The sequence below is a fragment of the Xiphias gladius genome, chromosome 3 (genome assembly GCF_016859285.1).
Source record: "Xiphias gladius isolate SHS-SW01 ecotype Sanya breed wild chromosome 3, ASM1685928v1, whole genome shotgun sequence".
NCBI lineage: Eukaryota > Metazoa > Chordata > Actinopteri > Istiophoriformes > Xiphiidae > Xiphias > Xiphias gladius.
Genome location: NC_053402.1, coordinates 14,595,026 through 14,612,411, shown reverse-complemented (window position 1 = coordinate 14,612,411; position 17,386 = coordinate 14,595,026). Strand labels below are relative to the sequence as shown.

Below are 17,386 nucleotides of genomic sequence, written 5' to 3'. Positions count from 1 at the left end.
GGAAGCCGGCTTAGACCGGCTGAATGATGGGGGAAATAAATAATAAACCCTACTGCAGCCTAACTGATGACCATGCTGGCTTCACGATCTCTGTTGTAGCTCAAACCGCAACAGAGCTGTAGATGAGCAAAAGAGGGAGTAAAAGAGGGAAAGTGAGGAATGTGTTTGTGAGGGGTGGGGTGCAAGAGAAAAAAGATGTCCAAGCGCAACGGGCATTTGAAGGAGAGAAGTGGATTCTTGGTAGCACTGTTCGGTTTCTGTGGATTTGTACTTGGACTCGAGTGCTGCATTGGACTGAGGAAAAAAAAAATGAAAAGGGTGAAAAAAGTGAACAAGTAGGAAGGAATTTGTATGACAAAGAAGGGGCTGTTCAACTCTGTCGTTCTCCTTGTGAGAGTATGTGTGACTTACAGCAGTGCTGACATGGGAAAGAAAATGAAGCTTCTTCCGTGGAAAGTATAATTTCTCTGGATCTTCCATTAGGTGACAAAAAGAGGCGTGAGAAACATGGGACAAAGGCGTGAGACACGGGTAACCTGGGCAGGGCCAGGCCATGTTGGTGGGAGTGGAAAAGCTCTGCTGGTAACAGCAAGAGCCAGGCAGCAGCTGACGTATCCAGGTCACAGGAAGGGTGAGCTGCGTAGGCGCCACTCCCACTGGGACCTGTTTGTAGTGTTGATGTGATATCAAGGATGCATCCCTGCCTCCGCCTTTACTCTCTTCACACACACTGATCCAAGACTGTATGGGCGGACAAGAAGCCTGCAGCACAAAGCTACAGTACTGTAGAGATGACTTGGCTGCAATCCACGAGTGGTGAGACACTTATGGTGCTGGAAAAGAGGAAGCGTTGTGAACATGCAAGCGTATTTCTAATTTAAGTCAGGAGAGGATGTTCGAGTTATTGTGCTCCTGTTGTCAGACACAGGTAACAGACAATCTGAGGCTGGAACAGTCCTCTCCTTTTTATAATCTCCTTTTAATTCCTCTCCTCAGGGAAGCACGCCATTTCCAGCTCGCAGCATGCAGAGAGCCAGACCCCAAGCGTATCGTCTCCGTGAATCAGACGGCTTTGGGTGTCCATGTCCCTGCATCTGTGTGTACACGAGGGTGGGTGCAGCAGGGCTCGAACACCCACACCCTGCTGTGTGAACCCAGCGCCACCTGTCGCCCAGTCTGGTACAGCCGGTGCCATCCACGTCATATGTGGGCACGAGCCTTTTCAGCCTCCCCAAGCCCTCCTGCACCTCACATACATCCTGACATAACATTTGTGGCAGGCAAAACCACGAATACCAATTTTCACAGATCACAGGGACGTAGTATTGGCCCCATATGCATTATCTGTCATTTACTGTATGCCAGATTATAAAAACCCAGCATGGAGATCAAATTATATGGAGAAATACTACGGTAGAGAATTGGCGGGGGGTTTGGTTGAGGTTGGGGGAGTTGGTGTTCCCTTTTTTCATTAAGTCTTTTTTCCTGCTGGGGCTGCAGGTCCTCATTTGCCAGACAGTAGGAGGAAAATGGTATACATGGAAGATGAATTCTGAAGTCATGGCTTCTCCGCTGTTTTCAGCGAAAAACAGGATTAAAATTGAATTAAATCCGTGACATTGCTTAAATCCACAGACCAGCAGGCCGTCAGTCATGTAGCACACTGATTAGTACCCATTACGTGTTAGAATTTAATGAACTAGCAACTGGTCTCATTTTCCCCTTGTAATTCTAGATTACACATTGAATCCAACTGACAATTTATTGATTCATTTTGATGCAATAGTAGTTACTACACGCGTGGATAACATTAGTCACCTGCTAATGTGTTCTGTGGTCAGTTCTTCTGTGAGTTGAGTGCCACCTGCTGGAACTATGTGTTGGGAACAATCCATCAGTGAGTCCAAGGAAAGTTTTTCCATTACACATTATTCTCGGTATTAACTGTTATGTAGTAAAAATAAAATTTAAACGGTAACTAAAATATCAAAATAGCATTGAACAATTAGAAAAAAAAAAACGTAAACTGTTCAAAATATTTACGACCAACTGAAATAACTTTAAAATCTATTCTTCGTATGCTAATATCATGTAGCAAGTGTGATATTATACAGATTTATGCCAATATTTATAAATTGTTGCTTTCCAGTGAAAACCGCATCTCTCCAAATTTTGTGATTTCGAATATTTCAGATAAATGGAGGGATTAAATGTTCCCTTATGGGTTGAAAACATTCTCTTGCCTGTGAAGCTAAACAAATCGCTGAAAAAAACGCTAGATTATCTGGAAAATGAATTTTCAAAAAACTCAAACAAATACTTGTTTCAAGACAACTCATAAAAAGTTTGTTTTTGGAAATATGTATATTTTCATAGGAAAAAAAAAATCTAAGTACAGCACTTCACAGTCAGAAACAACATTAATGAAAGATGATAAACAATCACAATCTTGTTTTTTTTTCCAGTGAGACAGTCAAGTTATTACATGGCGTCAGACACTGAATAAATAGTCGGAACACAATAAACACAAGGTTCCTCAAATTAATGACCTACATTCTTGCTTCACAGACAAATATACGCTTGAGTTACCATTTTATTAGGAAAACCTGTTTATCCTAAAACAATCTATTACAATAGTCCTGCAGTTAATCTTATTTCTGTGAATTTAACAATGTTCTAATTTTATTGACGATCCAACTGGTATTGCACTGGACTGCATTATACTGAGAGGTGTTTATTATATTTTATTTGTCTTATATATGTAAATGGAGAAGTACAGAGTACTTCACAAACTGGTATCTCACTGTGATACTGTATGTTCTGTGGTCAATCAGACTCAGAGTCCCAGACTATGGCAGGGAAACGCTCCCCTCCTTCACCCAGCAGGGAGTACATGTCTCTCAGCATACTGGGGTTGGGACATGCAGGCCCAGGTGCTATAGATGAGAGCTGAGGGGACAGAGTGTCCAACAGAGCCTGTCACATAGAAGAAAAGACTGTCAGCACATTATTTCTTATTAGTTGTTGACTACTACTCCACAGATTAGCACGATCAAGTGCCAGATGTACTTATATCATTTCAGGTGGTTGAAAAAAATACAACCCTTACCTGCTCGAGGTTAATCTCTTGTTGCAGCAGTGCTACCCGTATCCTAAGCTTCTCCAGCTCTTGGAGCTCTGCCTCCGTCGTGTAGGTTATAGTCAGGGGCAGGGGTTCAATCATCCTATCTTGCTCCACGCTATTTGCCCCAGTGGGGCAAAGACAACCTCCCTCTGGCCTCCATCGATCCCATGCTTCACACTCTGACGGAAAATACGGTTATTTTTAGAGTGTGAGCGCGAGCAACCGTACCCTAAAACGTTTTTCTGCTCTGCTGCCTTGGCTTTAAATAGCTAGGCCCTTGCCTAGCCACGTCAGGATAGCAAGCTTTAAAACCCCACCGTCACAGGCAGGGGGATCTGTTGAGGCAAAGGAAAGTACTGATCTAGCGCTTAGGCTTCGCTGCAGCTCTGTTTTCATTTTCCATATGCCAAGATGGAAAGGCTGCATTAGCTCGTTAGCACGCTACAATCAACACAATCATTTTCCAAACGTTGTTAAAATGCAATAAATGAAAAATCCCTCTGGAAAATGAAACGCTCTGAAATAAAATATTTACTGAACTTTGGATGTGAGATTCTAGATTGGATGCATATGGTCACAGCACCAGATGGAGGCATGTGGGCTAAGCAGGAAGTTAGAAATTACTGGAAACTTCTCTCTCACACTGGCTTTAGCAATATACTTTTACTGCACTGGAGCTATAACTGGCAAACAAAACTCTTTTCCTGATGGTGATACGGCCATTTGAGTGATGCAAATGGAAAATCTCTGGGCATTTACGTTTATTGTAATTGTATTGTTGGAGGTAATGGAAATTATACCATGTTACATACTATAAATGCTGAGTGAGTGATACTCTGACACCCACACATGATAATTCAAACACAGCTGGGTAATCAGAGTCAAACACAGGGTCATGATTTCTCCACTAAAGTCCTCTTTATAATGCAAGTCCGTAATGTGGAACATATCATTTTAATAATGTTTTTTTTTTCCTGCTCATGAAAACCTTTACATTACTAAAGTCAGGTTGACATGTAATTCATTGAGGAGGAGACACGTACTTTAAAAAGGTAGGTTATGTTATGGTGAAACAGGATTCCTACTTTGTTTCACTTGGTCTGCAAAGTTCTGAAGCTCTGCTGCTGTCATCTGCAACCTTTCAAGTGTCAGGTAGGAGTCACACTTGTTTTTCTCACTCTCTTTTCTTCTGCATAGATGTAAATAACAACAATAATAGTAATAATAATAAAAACTACAGTTACACTAGCAGCCTTATCGCAGAAGAGGCAACTGGAGTCATTTAGTTATCCCTGCACTATGTCGAATAGTCTTATGTTTGCCGTCACTGTTATTGTTCCAGAAAAATTGCAAATGCTCAGTCCAAACTACTGAATGTCATTGGCAGAGGAAATGCTCAACACTGATATATGATTTTAAATAGCTCTCACAAAGTCACTTCCTGCCAACTCCCTGTGCAGTTTCTTTCCAAATTATCATCTTCTCGCCCACAAACCTGTGTCATCAATCTACTCATTTCTCTGCTGCTAATTTTGTGTGTTTGCACGTGCATTCACCCCGCACTGTGGCCGCCTCTGGAGTCGGGTTGGCCAAAACCTCCTTTGTCTGGCAGTGCTGGTTGAGGTCATGCCCTGGGTGAGTCAGACTGTCAACCATAGCCCTGGCCTGATCTGGGCTGCCACACGGCCAATCCTTGGGGAACTACAGGGATCAGAGGTTCGTGGTCAAGGACGACACACTAGATATCCAGGGTGTTTTATTAAAATTCCTTCAGAAACATGCTCTAATTTCCTGTAGCTGGGAATTGGTAATCAGTAGCTGTGAAATTCGAACTGACTATATTCCCAAGCTAGACATTACACAGCATGGAAAACATTTCTGAGGGTTCCCAGCACATTTTTATGGGCTTCACTAAAAAAGGAAGGATACCGTAGCTCTCATTCTCTCAATGAAGTGACTCCTCCCAGGCACAGGTTTCCTTTGCAGGGCAATAACTTCGTCCCACAACCTAAAGATAACGTAGAGAAGGAAACTCAGTGCCAAAGCAAAACTGTGGAATAAAGTATAATATTCTCACACAATTGACAGATTGATTCGGCCACCTGTTTTGCTTGCTCCTTAAAGATTTCCATTTTGCTGCCTGCTCAGAAGGCACCCTGCCATGAATCAAAGGCAGACAGAATTGTTATAACAGGACACCTCTTCCAACTGTGACTGACAAAGCGCAGTTATTTTTTGTGTAAAAACGTACCCATCGTGTTGAAGCAAACTATGAGCTCCAGGTTCATCTGTGTGTGAAAGAGGCACTGCGTCATTTGAGGAAGGCGTGGAGATAGCTGCAGCTTTGCCCAGGTCATCATCACTCAGCACGCTGCTTTTAACAGTCTTGTTTTTAGAGTGCAAGGTCGAGATGTGATCAAGAGAGCCAGATGCTGAACCAGCCTGCTGCAATTTCCTAGCTGTGTGGTGATGCACAACCCGAGCTGATGAGACAGGATCTTTCTGGACTATGTTTCTATAATTTGTGCTTTTGGACTGTCTAGGATTGTTGCTAGCTGAGGGTCTTGACCCTAGTGTTGAGGATACTGATGATCCAGGTTTTGATTTCGAGGTTGACTTGATGGTTGTTTGACTTGCTTTAGATGGTGCAGATGACTGTGTTACGTCTTTTGATGTGACAGCTGAAGTGCCTGGTTCCTTTCGGGATCCAGATTCCTTGTTTCTGTCTGGCTTGTTTTTAGAAGTTTCTGTGCCAGTGCGGACCCAAAGGGCTTTCTCCAGTGCTCGCTCAAGCAAATCTATATCTTCCGTCTCCCCCGGTGAGGTTTTTGTGTCTGAAGATAGCAGAATGGAAACATGTGGTCACAGTTTAGTCATTTTACCATTTAAACTTTGTTTAGCCAATAAGTCTCTTCAGATACATTATCTCTTTTACAAGAGAGACCTGGCCAAAATTGGCAGCATGGAGTAGTTACAGTTCTTTTTGTCCTGTTGATCGATGGACGTTTAGATAAATAATTTTCTTTCTGTTTTTTTTTTTTTTAAATTACCTGTAGCAGCAGCATCTGCACAATCTGACTCCTCAGAGCTCGTCTTGGGTTTTGGTGTTCTGTGGAAAAAAAACTACAGGTGACTACTGACTCAAATTAACCAAGAGGAGAAAAATTAAGCAAACTTAAGCAACAGTACTATATAATACATATTAATAAATATTATTTAGACAAACTAGGTGTTAATAGTGGATTTTTGAGGCCAATTCTAATATCAATATGCGTGAGTTTAAAAATCCAATGTAACAATATATTGGCCGACACATTTTTTTTTTAATAAACACATCAGATAAACAGTTATAAACTTGGAAAAAAATTCTCATCACTGATCTTCAGAGGATACACAAACTTAGAGCTGCTATGATTAATCAATTAGTCAATCAAAAAAAAAAAATTAATCAGAAACTATTTTGATAATTGATTAATGGCTAAGTCTTTTTTTCAAGCAAAAATGCCAAAACAAAAAGTTGTTTCCAGGTTCTTAAATGTGAGAATTTGCTGCTTTTCTTTGTCTTACAATACAGTAAGTTGAATATGTTTGGGCTGTGGACTGTTGGTAAGACAAAACGTTTGATTAAATAATTTAGTGCTCCAGGATACTGTGATATTTTTCAGTTTTCTGATGTTTTATAGACCAAATGATTAATCTATTAATCTATTAATTGAGAAAAACATCTGGCAGATTAACGTCATAAATTATACTTCGCTTTTTGTGCCTAAAACCTTTGGACAGTACTGTAGAATATATTGGCCAGTACTATAGGCGTAGCCAAAATTTAATTTGAGATTAAATTCATCACAAAAGTTGTCTTTATGTCCATTGACTTTGTCTTGCGTATCTCCAAACCTCTCGCAGGATTTGTCCCTGTGCCTTTCATTGAAGAAAGTGAAGCTACTTGGCGCCGGGGGAAGAAAAAAAAAAAGAAAAGGCACTGCTGGGATTCGAACCCAGGATCTCCTGTTTACTAGACAGGCGCTTTAACCAACTAAGCCACAGCGCCGGATGGGTGCCATCACACTTAGATGTTCAACTTAATCCACGGAACTATGACCCTTGCCGGCGACAGAACCGAGTATTTCTAACGATTCGGTGAATAAACACGGACAAGTAAATCGTTATTCTTGATCTCCGTGACCTCAGCGACTGTTTCAGATCACATTGGCCCGTTTGCACGTGAGTTGCAAAAACTGGGTTTAAGAAAACACAAGGTCAAACATCGAGCACCCATTACATGTTTTGCATGCAAATAACAATACGTATCTTATATACTAACAGTTTACAAATAATTACTCTATATTAAAATGTCTTTGTAGTTTACACTACTTTATTTTCCTACGTAAATGAGACACTGGCGACACAAGAGAAAGCTGTTAAAAAGTGGGGTTAATAACTCAGATGTGCAGTACTTACAAGGTCTTCAGTATTTCTCTGTAGAATTGAATACTCTCGTTAATCTTGGCTTGCTCATCTTTGCGTGATTTGATCGCTTCCTCAACCATGGACAGCAGTGACATGCTTGTGTCTGGACGTCTTTACTTGGGACTTTTTTTTGGCTCTGCCGCGACAACTCGCGAGAAACGATCAACCAACTGTTAAACCACCGGTTTAAAAAAAAACGGATTAACGTTAGCATCAGTTTACAGGATATGGTGAATCGTCTTAAAGGTTGTGGACTGTATCGTCGGTTGAGGTATTTCCATTGAAACAACAGTCTGACGCTAGCTCTTTCGTACCGACCCGCGAAAGCAAAATTAACGGATGCGGAAGTCACATTTTCTCGCTAGTGCAAAAAAGGAGTCAACGCGAGAAGTGTCACACCTGCGAGGGACGCCGCTTACTCATGTTGCCCCAGCACGGCTGAAAGGAAGGACTTCACCTGTGCCATCATTTCTATTGGTTGCTTTATAAACAGTGTAACGAGAGAAACCAGTGTAAAGGCTCCCTCTGCACCCTTTTTTAAATTTTGCTCATAAACTTGACTCAAATGTGTCGCAGTATCTAAATTACCAGCTGCAAATGATGACTCTAAAGCCCAATGTTCATCATTTTTTCAACAACATTCATTAAAATTTGTAATTATGTTCCCAAGAAGCCTATTGGCATTTAAAGTTCTCTACAATTGTTGTTCCTTTGGTCGACAGTTATTGAAATTTTGTGAAAGAATATAAACAGAGACAGGATATGACTAAGAATTTGTTGTTGATTTGATGCTTTATGTAACATTGTACATTATCCAAACAGCCGAAGATCTAAACCATCAGATCCCTGTTGCTATGTCAAAGACTAATCTGCTGCATTTCCTATGAGGCGTGTTTGTGTGAGTGTTTTTGATGCAATGTTTGAAAAGCCATCTAAGCCATCAGCATACTGAAACCACATGTGGGGTTCTCAACGGAGCAGAGAGACAAGCCGATAAAATGTCAGCAAAAAAATCCACAAAAAAAAAAAAACCCTTCATAGGAGTGAACGCGGTCGTCAAACAGCCATTTTGTTTTTGTTTTGTGTGGCTCTCATCTATAAATGGACAAACTAGCATCCAAGAGGACATGAATTTTGTCAGTCCTTTCCTCACTAAGGTTTTTGGACCAAAATCCCTCTCCTCCCCTATTAAACTGCATCAGAGGCACTTCCCAAAGCAATTTAATGTAATGACAACAGCTTGCCAGCCCCATTGGAGCGAAGTGAATCATCCTGTTAGCTCATCTTACCCCCCACCAGCCTCCTGTGGCTCGCCGACAGAGTGGGGGGCGGGGGCCGCCGGCTGCCAGACTAATATCAGGCCCTGAGAGCCAGACCCACACACATACACTTTTTGTCACACAGACTCTTTCTCCCATATGCGCACGCGCACGCACACACAACCACACACACACACACACACACACACACACACACACACACCTGCTTACACACAAATAATATCCTCACACAATAGATATTCAAACACACGCTGCATTCAGTCCTATACTGAAGGTCAGATCTGCTCAGCAACACAAACAACCATCTTGCACATAATTCATGAACAGCATACATGGATCATATTTACACAAAAACACCTGCAAGATCACTATTAAACTATGATCTGTAATTGGCAGAATACTTCAACAGCATGTTGCAAAAAGGATAACATAAAGGGAAACATGTTCTGTTTTTCCAAGAGGGACAGACCAACATGTCACGGTTCAACTGTGGAAAGAAGGGCCGTCTCTGGATGCTTCTGTGTTTGGGGCTGGCGCTGGACAAACGCCTTTTAATCTGGAAGCACTCATTGTAATTACACAGTACCCACTGTGCGTTGTGTTCTCAGTACGCTCCATGGAGATAGTGGACTAGCTTTATTTTAATTTTTTTCTTGGCGGTAAATAGCAAGTCTTGGTAAAACACCGATGTAGAAAATGAAAGTGTTAAAACCTGGTATATGCAGGCAAACATACAGTATGACTGAGACACAGCCTCACAAGTTGAACTGTATGATGATCTTGTGTGTATGGGGGAGCCGGCCCTTTAGTCAGAAAATTCCAGGTGTAAGCCTTGTGTTTACAGACGTGTCTACTGAGGTATCAACAAATAATCTGTTCCAGTTTCTTATTTGGTAATGTTGTGCTCAGTTGGCCCTTTGAAAAAGTGGAAAGAAGAAAAAAAAAAAAAAAGATCAGTTTATATTGTTTCTTGACGACACTACAGTGGACACAATGATAATAAGAGATAATTGCAGGATAACACTGATTTTGTTGTGCGGTTATGCAAGAACCACAACTTTGTAATCATTTCAGTACATGGCTTCGGAGAGCAACAGAGGGTGTCTCCAAAGGGTAATTTGTTTGGTAACAAACATTATGACACATATTTCATGGGGAAGAATGTAGGAATACTTCATTTCCAGATTTCCCGATTTGCAGCTGAGCTTAGTAGACTGTGGCGCCATCAGTTAAAGAAGACAATGATGGACCAGTTTCTCCTGGAATAAATAGAATGTCGCATAAAATATTATTAAAAAAAAGAACACGGTTGAGTAAAACATCACTTGAACTGTGAACAAGGCTACAGGTGAGCTCAAAAAGATTTGATTGGGCTTTTCGATCTGCGTATTCAGCGTGTGAATAAAATGTGAAAGCTGCCAAACCGAAGTATTGGCTTGGTGGGGATGCCATCTTGTGGTTGTACTCTTCCTCGTCTGCTGGTATGGTCTTGGTTCTGTGTCTTGTGGTAAGGACGGTCGTTCCCGACCTGTTGTGGTGTGCGACACGTGATGCAGTACCACCAGTCGGATACAACGGTGACCCGGTAGAGTACTAGCGGCACGCTAGTACACTTGGCATTCATTACTGTGTGAACTTTCCACAAATGCATTGGATTCACTGACAACTTCCAATGAATTACTTTAGTACCGAAGAAATCTTAAAACCTAATAAATCTCAGACGAGTTCTGAAGCGTTCCAATTCCCATCCTGTCCCTTTAATCCACTGTACATTATCTAGTCCTTATTAAATATTAAGTCATAATTATGAGACACGGAGGACATAATTACAAGAAAAGATCTCCATTTTTTTGTGTTTTTGTTTTTTTGTTTTGTGAAGGCAACGCGCTTCCACGTCGTTCCTTGTTGTGTGAGAAGTACACACTTTTGTGTCGTTGAATTTGCGTCCTCAGCACTTTCTGCAGAGAAGCACCTGACCCGCGAGCAGCCTTGTGGGGGCGGAGTTGGACGCGCAGTTCCGCCCTGGACCTCCAGCTCGATTTGTAGTCCAACGGGGGGCACACCACAGTGGTGGGGTGAAGGTTTGTTGTGCCTAATGCCAGAGCCTTCTAATCAGGCAATTTATCGATTAAAACGAACTTCTTAGCCGGATGAATGTGTCGACCTTGTACTGAAGTGTGAAGCTGCTCGTCAAATCTTAAACTAGTTTAGCGGCTTGTGGAGATGCTAGCTAGCTGTTAGCTAATTTAGCTAGCAAAGTTAGCTGTTGTTGTCAAAATGATGCTCCTAGCAAGTTAAAGGAGGTCACCGTCAGGTGTAGCAAGCAAGACGTGTATTCGTATCTCGATAGAAGTTGACGTTTGATCGTGATTTCGGTTAAGAGCGAGGAGCTGAACTGAATTAAATCACCTAAATCATCGCAAATCATACACCTCTAGCTAGCTATATCTACGAGTTATTCTTTTGAGATTCCTGGTCAACGCCAGAGGGCCTGTGTCGTGTTGTATGAGATGCATTTTGTTTGGCTGTGTTCCTGAAGTTCAAGCCTGTATGGTGTTTACAGCTTATGTAAACCATGCCAGCCCCTGCCAGACTGTGTCAGCCTTCACTATCGCATTGCATCGTCTTTCTGTTCAGAGTACAGAAGGTCAAAGGCTTATAGCAGCTGAATCAACCGGCAGAAGGCTTCTCTCCTTGGACAACCTCTACCATCATCATCATCATCATCATCATCATCAACAGCTCAGGGACACCAGGCTACAGTGAATAGGAGTGGGGTTACATCAGCTCCCTCATTGCCTCATTAGATCACTGCTGCCTTTTGGGTAAGGGTTAATAGATACTGTAATTTAACATAAGCTTCTTTATCTATCTTGTGGCTATATGCATTAGATTATCTTACTATCAAAACGGAATTTTGAAAGGATTGTGTTGTTTTCTTTGAGTAATTACCCTTAATTTGAATATAATGGACCCAGTGGGCAATTTAATGTGATTGTGTTTGATCTACATTATGTTCTGTGGCCTTCCTCCATGGCTCTGGACCAAGTGTAATTAATAATGTGATGTATAGCATATATGTGACTTCTGAATGTTTTTCTTTTGATGTATGACACCTATGCAGTCGTACGTACCTCTAGAACCCCAGGGAAAACTGCAGGCTTTTCCCTTGTTTACTCTGAAAAACAGTTGCACGATCATGGCTAGAGTGACAGTTTTAGATTGCAGTAAACAAAGGCAACTAGTTTAGGTCATAGTTAGGATCCATTATACAATCTTACACAACGTACTATTTTATATACCTTGATCAGAACTGTACCAATTTAGTTAAAGATAGAATATAACTGTTTTCAAGATTTGTTAGCATATGTGCAATAAAACTTGATGAAACTTAAATATGACTGATGCCATATAATTTTAATGTGTTACAATGCTTCTCTGATGTCTTTCACTGATTTTATGGTGAACCTAACTGGCAGACAGGAACACACCACCAATGTCAGCAGAGAAGATGGAGACAAGAAGTGTGTCCAATGGAGCAGGCCCTTTGTATGAAGAGAAAGAGGAAAACCTCAGGTAAATCCCATGTTAACGTCAAGCAGCGGACAATGTGGAATAACTTAACCAAATAATCGTGTTGTTGTGGTTCTGTCGAGCACGCATTATACTTCTTATTGTTGTCTTTTCTTTCCCCAGTCCTGAGGATCTGTCTGAGATGCTGGCAGCGGGGACCAAAGAGGTTCATGAAAAGGCTGAGAACACCCAGTTTGTGAAGGATTTCCTCAGGGGACGCATCCGCAAAGAGCTCTTCAAAGTCAGTCTGGAGAAAGTCAGGGAGAAAATGTTTAGAATTTAATTTTGTAGAGTGCTTTATTAAACAAACAAGATGAGTAAATGAATGAATTACACATGTAGGCAAAAAAAAAAGAAGCAAGGAAAACTGGAAAAGGAGACAAGAAAAATTTCTAACTTTTATTTCTTGCTTCTCCAGCTTGGTGCCGTAGCGCTGTACTACACTTACACAGCCATTGAGGAGGAGATTGAAAGGAACAAAGACCACCCCCACTTTGCCCCTCTTTATTTTCCTGTAGAGCTGCACCGCCACGAAGCTCTGGCCCATGACCTCGAGTATTTTTACGGCCCAGAATGGCAGGGCCAGGTCAGCTGCTCCCAGGCCACCCAGCGCTATGTGGACCGTATCCACCAAGTCGGGCAGGAGGACCCAGTGCTGCTGGTGGCCCACGCTTACACCCGTTACATGGGGGATCTGTCTGGGGGCCAGGTGCTGAAGAAGGTGGCGCAGAGAGCCTTGAAGCTTCCTACCACAGGAGAGGGCCTTGAGTTTTATCAGTTTGATGCCATCCATAGTGCCAAAGCTTTCAAACAGCTGTACCGCAGTCGGATGAACGAACTGGAACTAGACATGGATACAAAGAAGAGGCTGGTGGACGAGGCTGTCAAGGCCTTCCAGTTCAACATGGAGGTGAGAGGCAGTGGAGAGGGAAAGAAGGCTAGAGCGGTAGAGCAAAGAAGAAATGAAAGCTATGTTTGGAAACATTAGTGGGCGATCTGTTCCCAGGTGGTGATGGTGAAGCAGTTAAACGAGGATTTTCATTCAGTGTGCTTTTTGTGCCGAGTGTGCCTATTTTGATCATTTATTGAATTTGTCTAAGCCTTTTATGCTGTGATAACTAATATCTCTAATATCTGGATTTTGAGGAGCCTCATGTAAGCAGTGTTGTACATCATCATCATTTTGCAGGACTGTTTTATGGCCGTATTGGATTTATGTATCAGTGTGATAAATGATGATGATTCTATGAATTTTCAGGTATTTACTTTGCTGGACTAGCCAATGACAGCCATTCCTGTCTGGATATTTTATTCATGAACAATTTCTAGAATATAGCGTATGCAACTAACTTGATAACCTTACATATGTTTGTGCTGGCAGGTGTTTGAGGAGTTGGAAGACATTGGTAAAACCACCCAGGAGGATGTTTCAGATGCTGGCATGCCCGTCCATGGAGAAATGGGTGGCGACATCAGCAAATGCCCCTACTATGCCGCCAAAATGGGTATGCTGTTATACTTCTCTTGTAAGCATTGTGCCATTGTAAGTAACATAAAAATGAGGGTGTTGTTTAAGTTTGTTTTCTCTTTTTCTGCTCCCAGCGGCGTCGGGTGGAACGGCATATGCCTGTCAACTCGCCATGGCCGTACTCCGACACCCAACAGGACAGGTTCTGTTTGCTACTTGGTTTGCTGCTCTGGCTGGATTGGCTGCATGGTATCTGATGTGATCCAGCCTTCAGCCTTTCACTTTGCTGCTGTGAGAGAGAGGGAAGAGAAAGATGGAGGGAGGGACAGTAAGGAGATTCTTCCACAAGATGTACACCATTTCGTAGTTTCATACACACATTCTTTATGGGTCCAGGTTTATTTAATGTTACACATTTGCTAAAGATGGAAGCGGACAGGAAATAAACTTGGATCTGTATGTTATCAATTGATTTCCAATGACGTGATCCATAGGACCATTAGCACGTCAACTCCATCCATCCATCAAGCTAGATTCTGTTGCAATTTCTTGTCCAGTTTGTGTTATTTCTCTACCTCCTTTGCAATATCCCTCCATTCTGTGTCCCTCCAGCGTGTTTGGTCGTACCTCAACACCTCCTGTAGCCATTTTCTGATTTTGCCGCGGAAGCACAGATTGTGGATAAATAAGTCGTTGTGAAATGACATTTTCTCCCAATTTTAAACGAAGTCGGCAGATTGACAAAGCACGGTGTCTTTTTGATGCAAACTGTAATTGGCTATACAGTGACACAATGGTGAGCCTAGTAAAAACATGTTATAACCTACTAAGCATAGGCTATGCATGAACAGAGCAGCACTGTGGCTTTTCTGCTGGGCAGACTGCTGAGTTGATTTTAAATTAGGTATTTCTGTTTTTGCATTAAGATCTAAATTTGACCAGGAAGAGAAAGTTTGGTATTAGTCAAAAATGCAACAGTGAAACAGTGGTTTATCTGTAAATGCAAACTTAGAAACTTTCCCCATATACTGTACTTTTTTACTTGTACACGTTGATTGCAGTTCCAAAAATAATGTGAAAAGACAGTTCATTTCGGTTATGTTTTTCATGTTTTATGTTTTTTAAATCCATTATCACATGTCATGATTCATTCTTGGCCTCAAGAAAATTTGTCCATGTGTACTGTGAGACAGGTGATAGGAATCAAAAGCATTTTGTCAAGATATAGCACACCTACACTACATATGATTAATAAGCATATTTCAGATATTTGAATGCCTACTGATGCATGTTGAAATGTACTATTTCTCTGTTTCAGAATTATGTGGTAGGGCTTCTTGTGCTGATTTAAAAAGAAAAGAAAAAAAAAATCTGCTGTCAATTTACATGCCTATCTTAACTATCCAAGATGAATGACTTACTGATGATTCAGTTTTACCTGCCTCGGGGGCCTGTATTAGGAAAACAGTGTTAACGAAGGTGATTGCAGCTGTTTTAAAAGGAAATTGTCTTTTTATCATATTAATGGTTTATCTACATTCTTGTAATACACATGTAGTTAATCTACATGAAGGATAAATATATATAATAGGTAGATCCTTTCGCAGTTCAGCTCTTATTTATGTATCCATTTGTTATGGATATACCAGTATGCACCATCACTAAAACTGTGTACTCATCATCCATACTGTATGTTGCTCATACTGTATGTTGGGAAATTTTCTCCCAGCAGTGCACAACGCTGTTTTTTCAACATTGATAAGAAGAAATATTTTGTGCTGTGTGTACTGTATGCAGTGTAATTGGTCCGTTTTGCGATTGAAAGTTAATATTTATCCTGACACAGTAATGACATTTTATTGACTTTGCTTTATCTATCCAAGCAGTTTGTTTGTATTTTTTTTTTTCCCTTTGCTTGGACTTGTTGAACACAGAGTACCAAAGGAAACCTGCTCATAATGACATTTCAGCCAGGTTCCTGTGCTGAGTGTATTGCACAACACATTCGCACATACTGTATATGAATGTGTAGAATTCCTTTATTAGCAAAACTCATTCAGGACAACAGCTGTATTGCAGCTGTTTGATCACAGCCATGACAACCTGTGACGATGTGTTTTGTATTTGAGAGTCTCAGGTTCATGTTGCAATAGGATGGCAATACAGTGCACTGCGTATGGAGGACTAACACAGGGACTACCCAGTATACTCCTGTGGTGTCCATATTTTATTTCATTTTATGATACCAGTGTGATGTGTCAAAACGCTTCAGTATTTTTGGACATATTGAAGGGACACTTCCTTGAATCTCAGGAGCGAGGTAGATTTTGCCATTGATTAAACCATAGATTAACATGAAGAGTAATGCTTAACTAATTCGTGTTGAATTTGAATTCTTTTGCATTTTCATTAAACCCTGTTCTTAATCCCTTTGTGTATATAACTGAACAGAGTTTTATTGGTTAATGAGTAATCTCATTGTATGAGAGTGAAAATCCAGAAGTATGTTGTGCTCTCTATACTGAAATGAAATGTGTTTTTTTTTTTTTTTTTTCTGTTCATGCTGAAATAAAGCTGATTCAGTTGGACTGGTGTTTTCAATCACATTAGAGATCCCAATAGATGATTCATTTTAATGCATGCTTCATTAGCCTGTCCACAAACCCCCTGGCAGAGGAAGTCCAGAAACATTCCAGACTCATTCATAAAGCTTCCACACATTTGTCAAGAGAACGTCACCAATGTAAAACTCACAGTTTGACATTTTTATTCTTTAAAAATGTCAATGTTAGCCAGTCGGTCAGTCCATCACTTTGGTCCAGACTGAAATATTTCAACAGCTGTTAAGACTGATTAGCATTCAATTTTGTACACACAGGGCTTCGGTGATCCCCTGACTTTTCCTTTACATTTACTGGATGGATTGCTGTACAATTGAGAACAGACCAGAGACTATGGTACAGATATTAACTCTCCCCTTAGGACAAATTGTAATAAATAGTGATCCCCTGACTTTTCATCTAGTACTGTCAAGGTTGTAATTTCAGTTTGACCAGTAACTTTTGTTTTGGTAACAAAATACTTGGAAAAAAAACAAGTCCAAGCACCTTCGTGCCTTCAGGGCCACTAGCGTGGCTTTAGTTTTCTTCTCTTAACAGCTTTGCTCACAGTAATTGTACAGAAATACTAACAGAAACCAGTTACACATGCATTTATCATTTTAGATTGCTGCTTCTGACTTCTGGGTGATAATTATTTTGTCGATATCACATTTGAATTTTGGAAGCCAGTAATTCTAGCTATTGAGGCTATGGGGCATGCTATATGACACAGAAAATATCATTGCACTGATGAAATAACTCAGCTCATTATCTTAAAAGTCGTTGTAGAGAGAATGTCCACACAGGGTCACTGAGAATAATGCTACTTGATTTATTCAAAAGTAAAAATAAGCCGAGTTTATTGGGTTCA

General features: G+C 41.0%; 2 protein-coding genes and 1 non-coding gene across 3 annotated transcripts; 1 reads left to right on the top strand and 2 right to left on the bottom strand.

The window, feature by feature from the left end:
• Positions 1 to 2,369: 2,369 nt before the first annotated feature.
• Positions 2,370 to 8,021, bottom strand: LOC120805970 (hyphally regulated cell wall protein 3). Its single transcript, XM_040156562.1, has 8 exons — positions 7,586 to 8,021; positions 6,175 to 6,233; positions 5,376 to 5,958; positions 5,227 to 5,280; positions 5,054 to 5,132; positions 4,681 to 4,825; positions 3,110 to 3,303; positions 2,370 to 2,976 (listed from the first exon to the last, which is right to left on the bottom strand). The coding sequence occupies exons 1-8, from the start codon at positions 7,687 to 7,689 to the stop codon at positions 2,827 to 2,829; spliced, it is 1,368 nt and encodes a 455-aa protein (XP_040012496.1). The 5' UTR covers positions 7,690 to 8,021; the 3' UTR covers positions 2,370 to 2,826.
• On the bottom strand, positions 7,102 to 7,175 carry trnat-agu. The gene has a single exon. It is a non-coding gene; the product is annotated as a tRNA-Thr (tRNA).
• Positions 8,022 to 10,846: 2,825 nt separating the features above from the next.
• Positions 10,847 to 16,472, top strand: hmox2b (heme oxygenase 2b). Its single transcript, XM_040123831.1, has 7 exons — positions 10,847 to 10,955; positions 11,512 to 11,699; positions 12,354 to 12,450; positions 12,571 to 12,688; positions 12,866 to 13,357; positions 13,829 to 13,952; positions 14,050 to 16,472. The coding sequence occupies exons 3-7, from the start codon at positions 12,371 to 12,373 to the stop codon at positions 14,175 to 14,177; spliced, it is 942 nt and encodes a 313-aa protein (XP_039979765.1). The 5' UTR covers positions 10,847 to 10,955; positions 11,512 to 11,699; positions 12,354 to 12,370; the 3' UTR covers positions 14,178 to 16,472.
• The last annotated feature ends 914 nt before the right edge of the window (positions 16,473 to 17,386 follow it).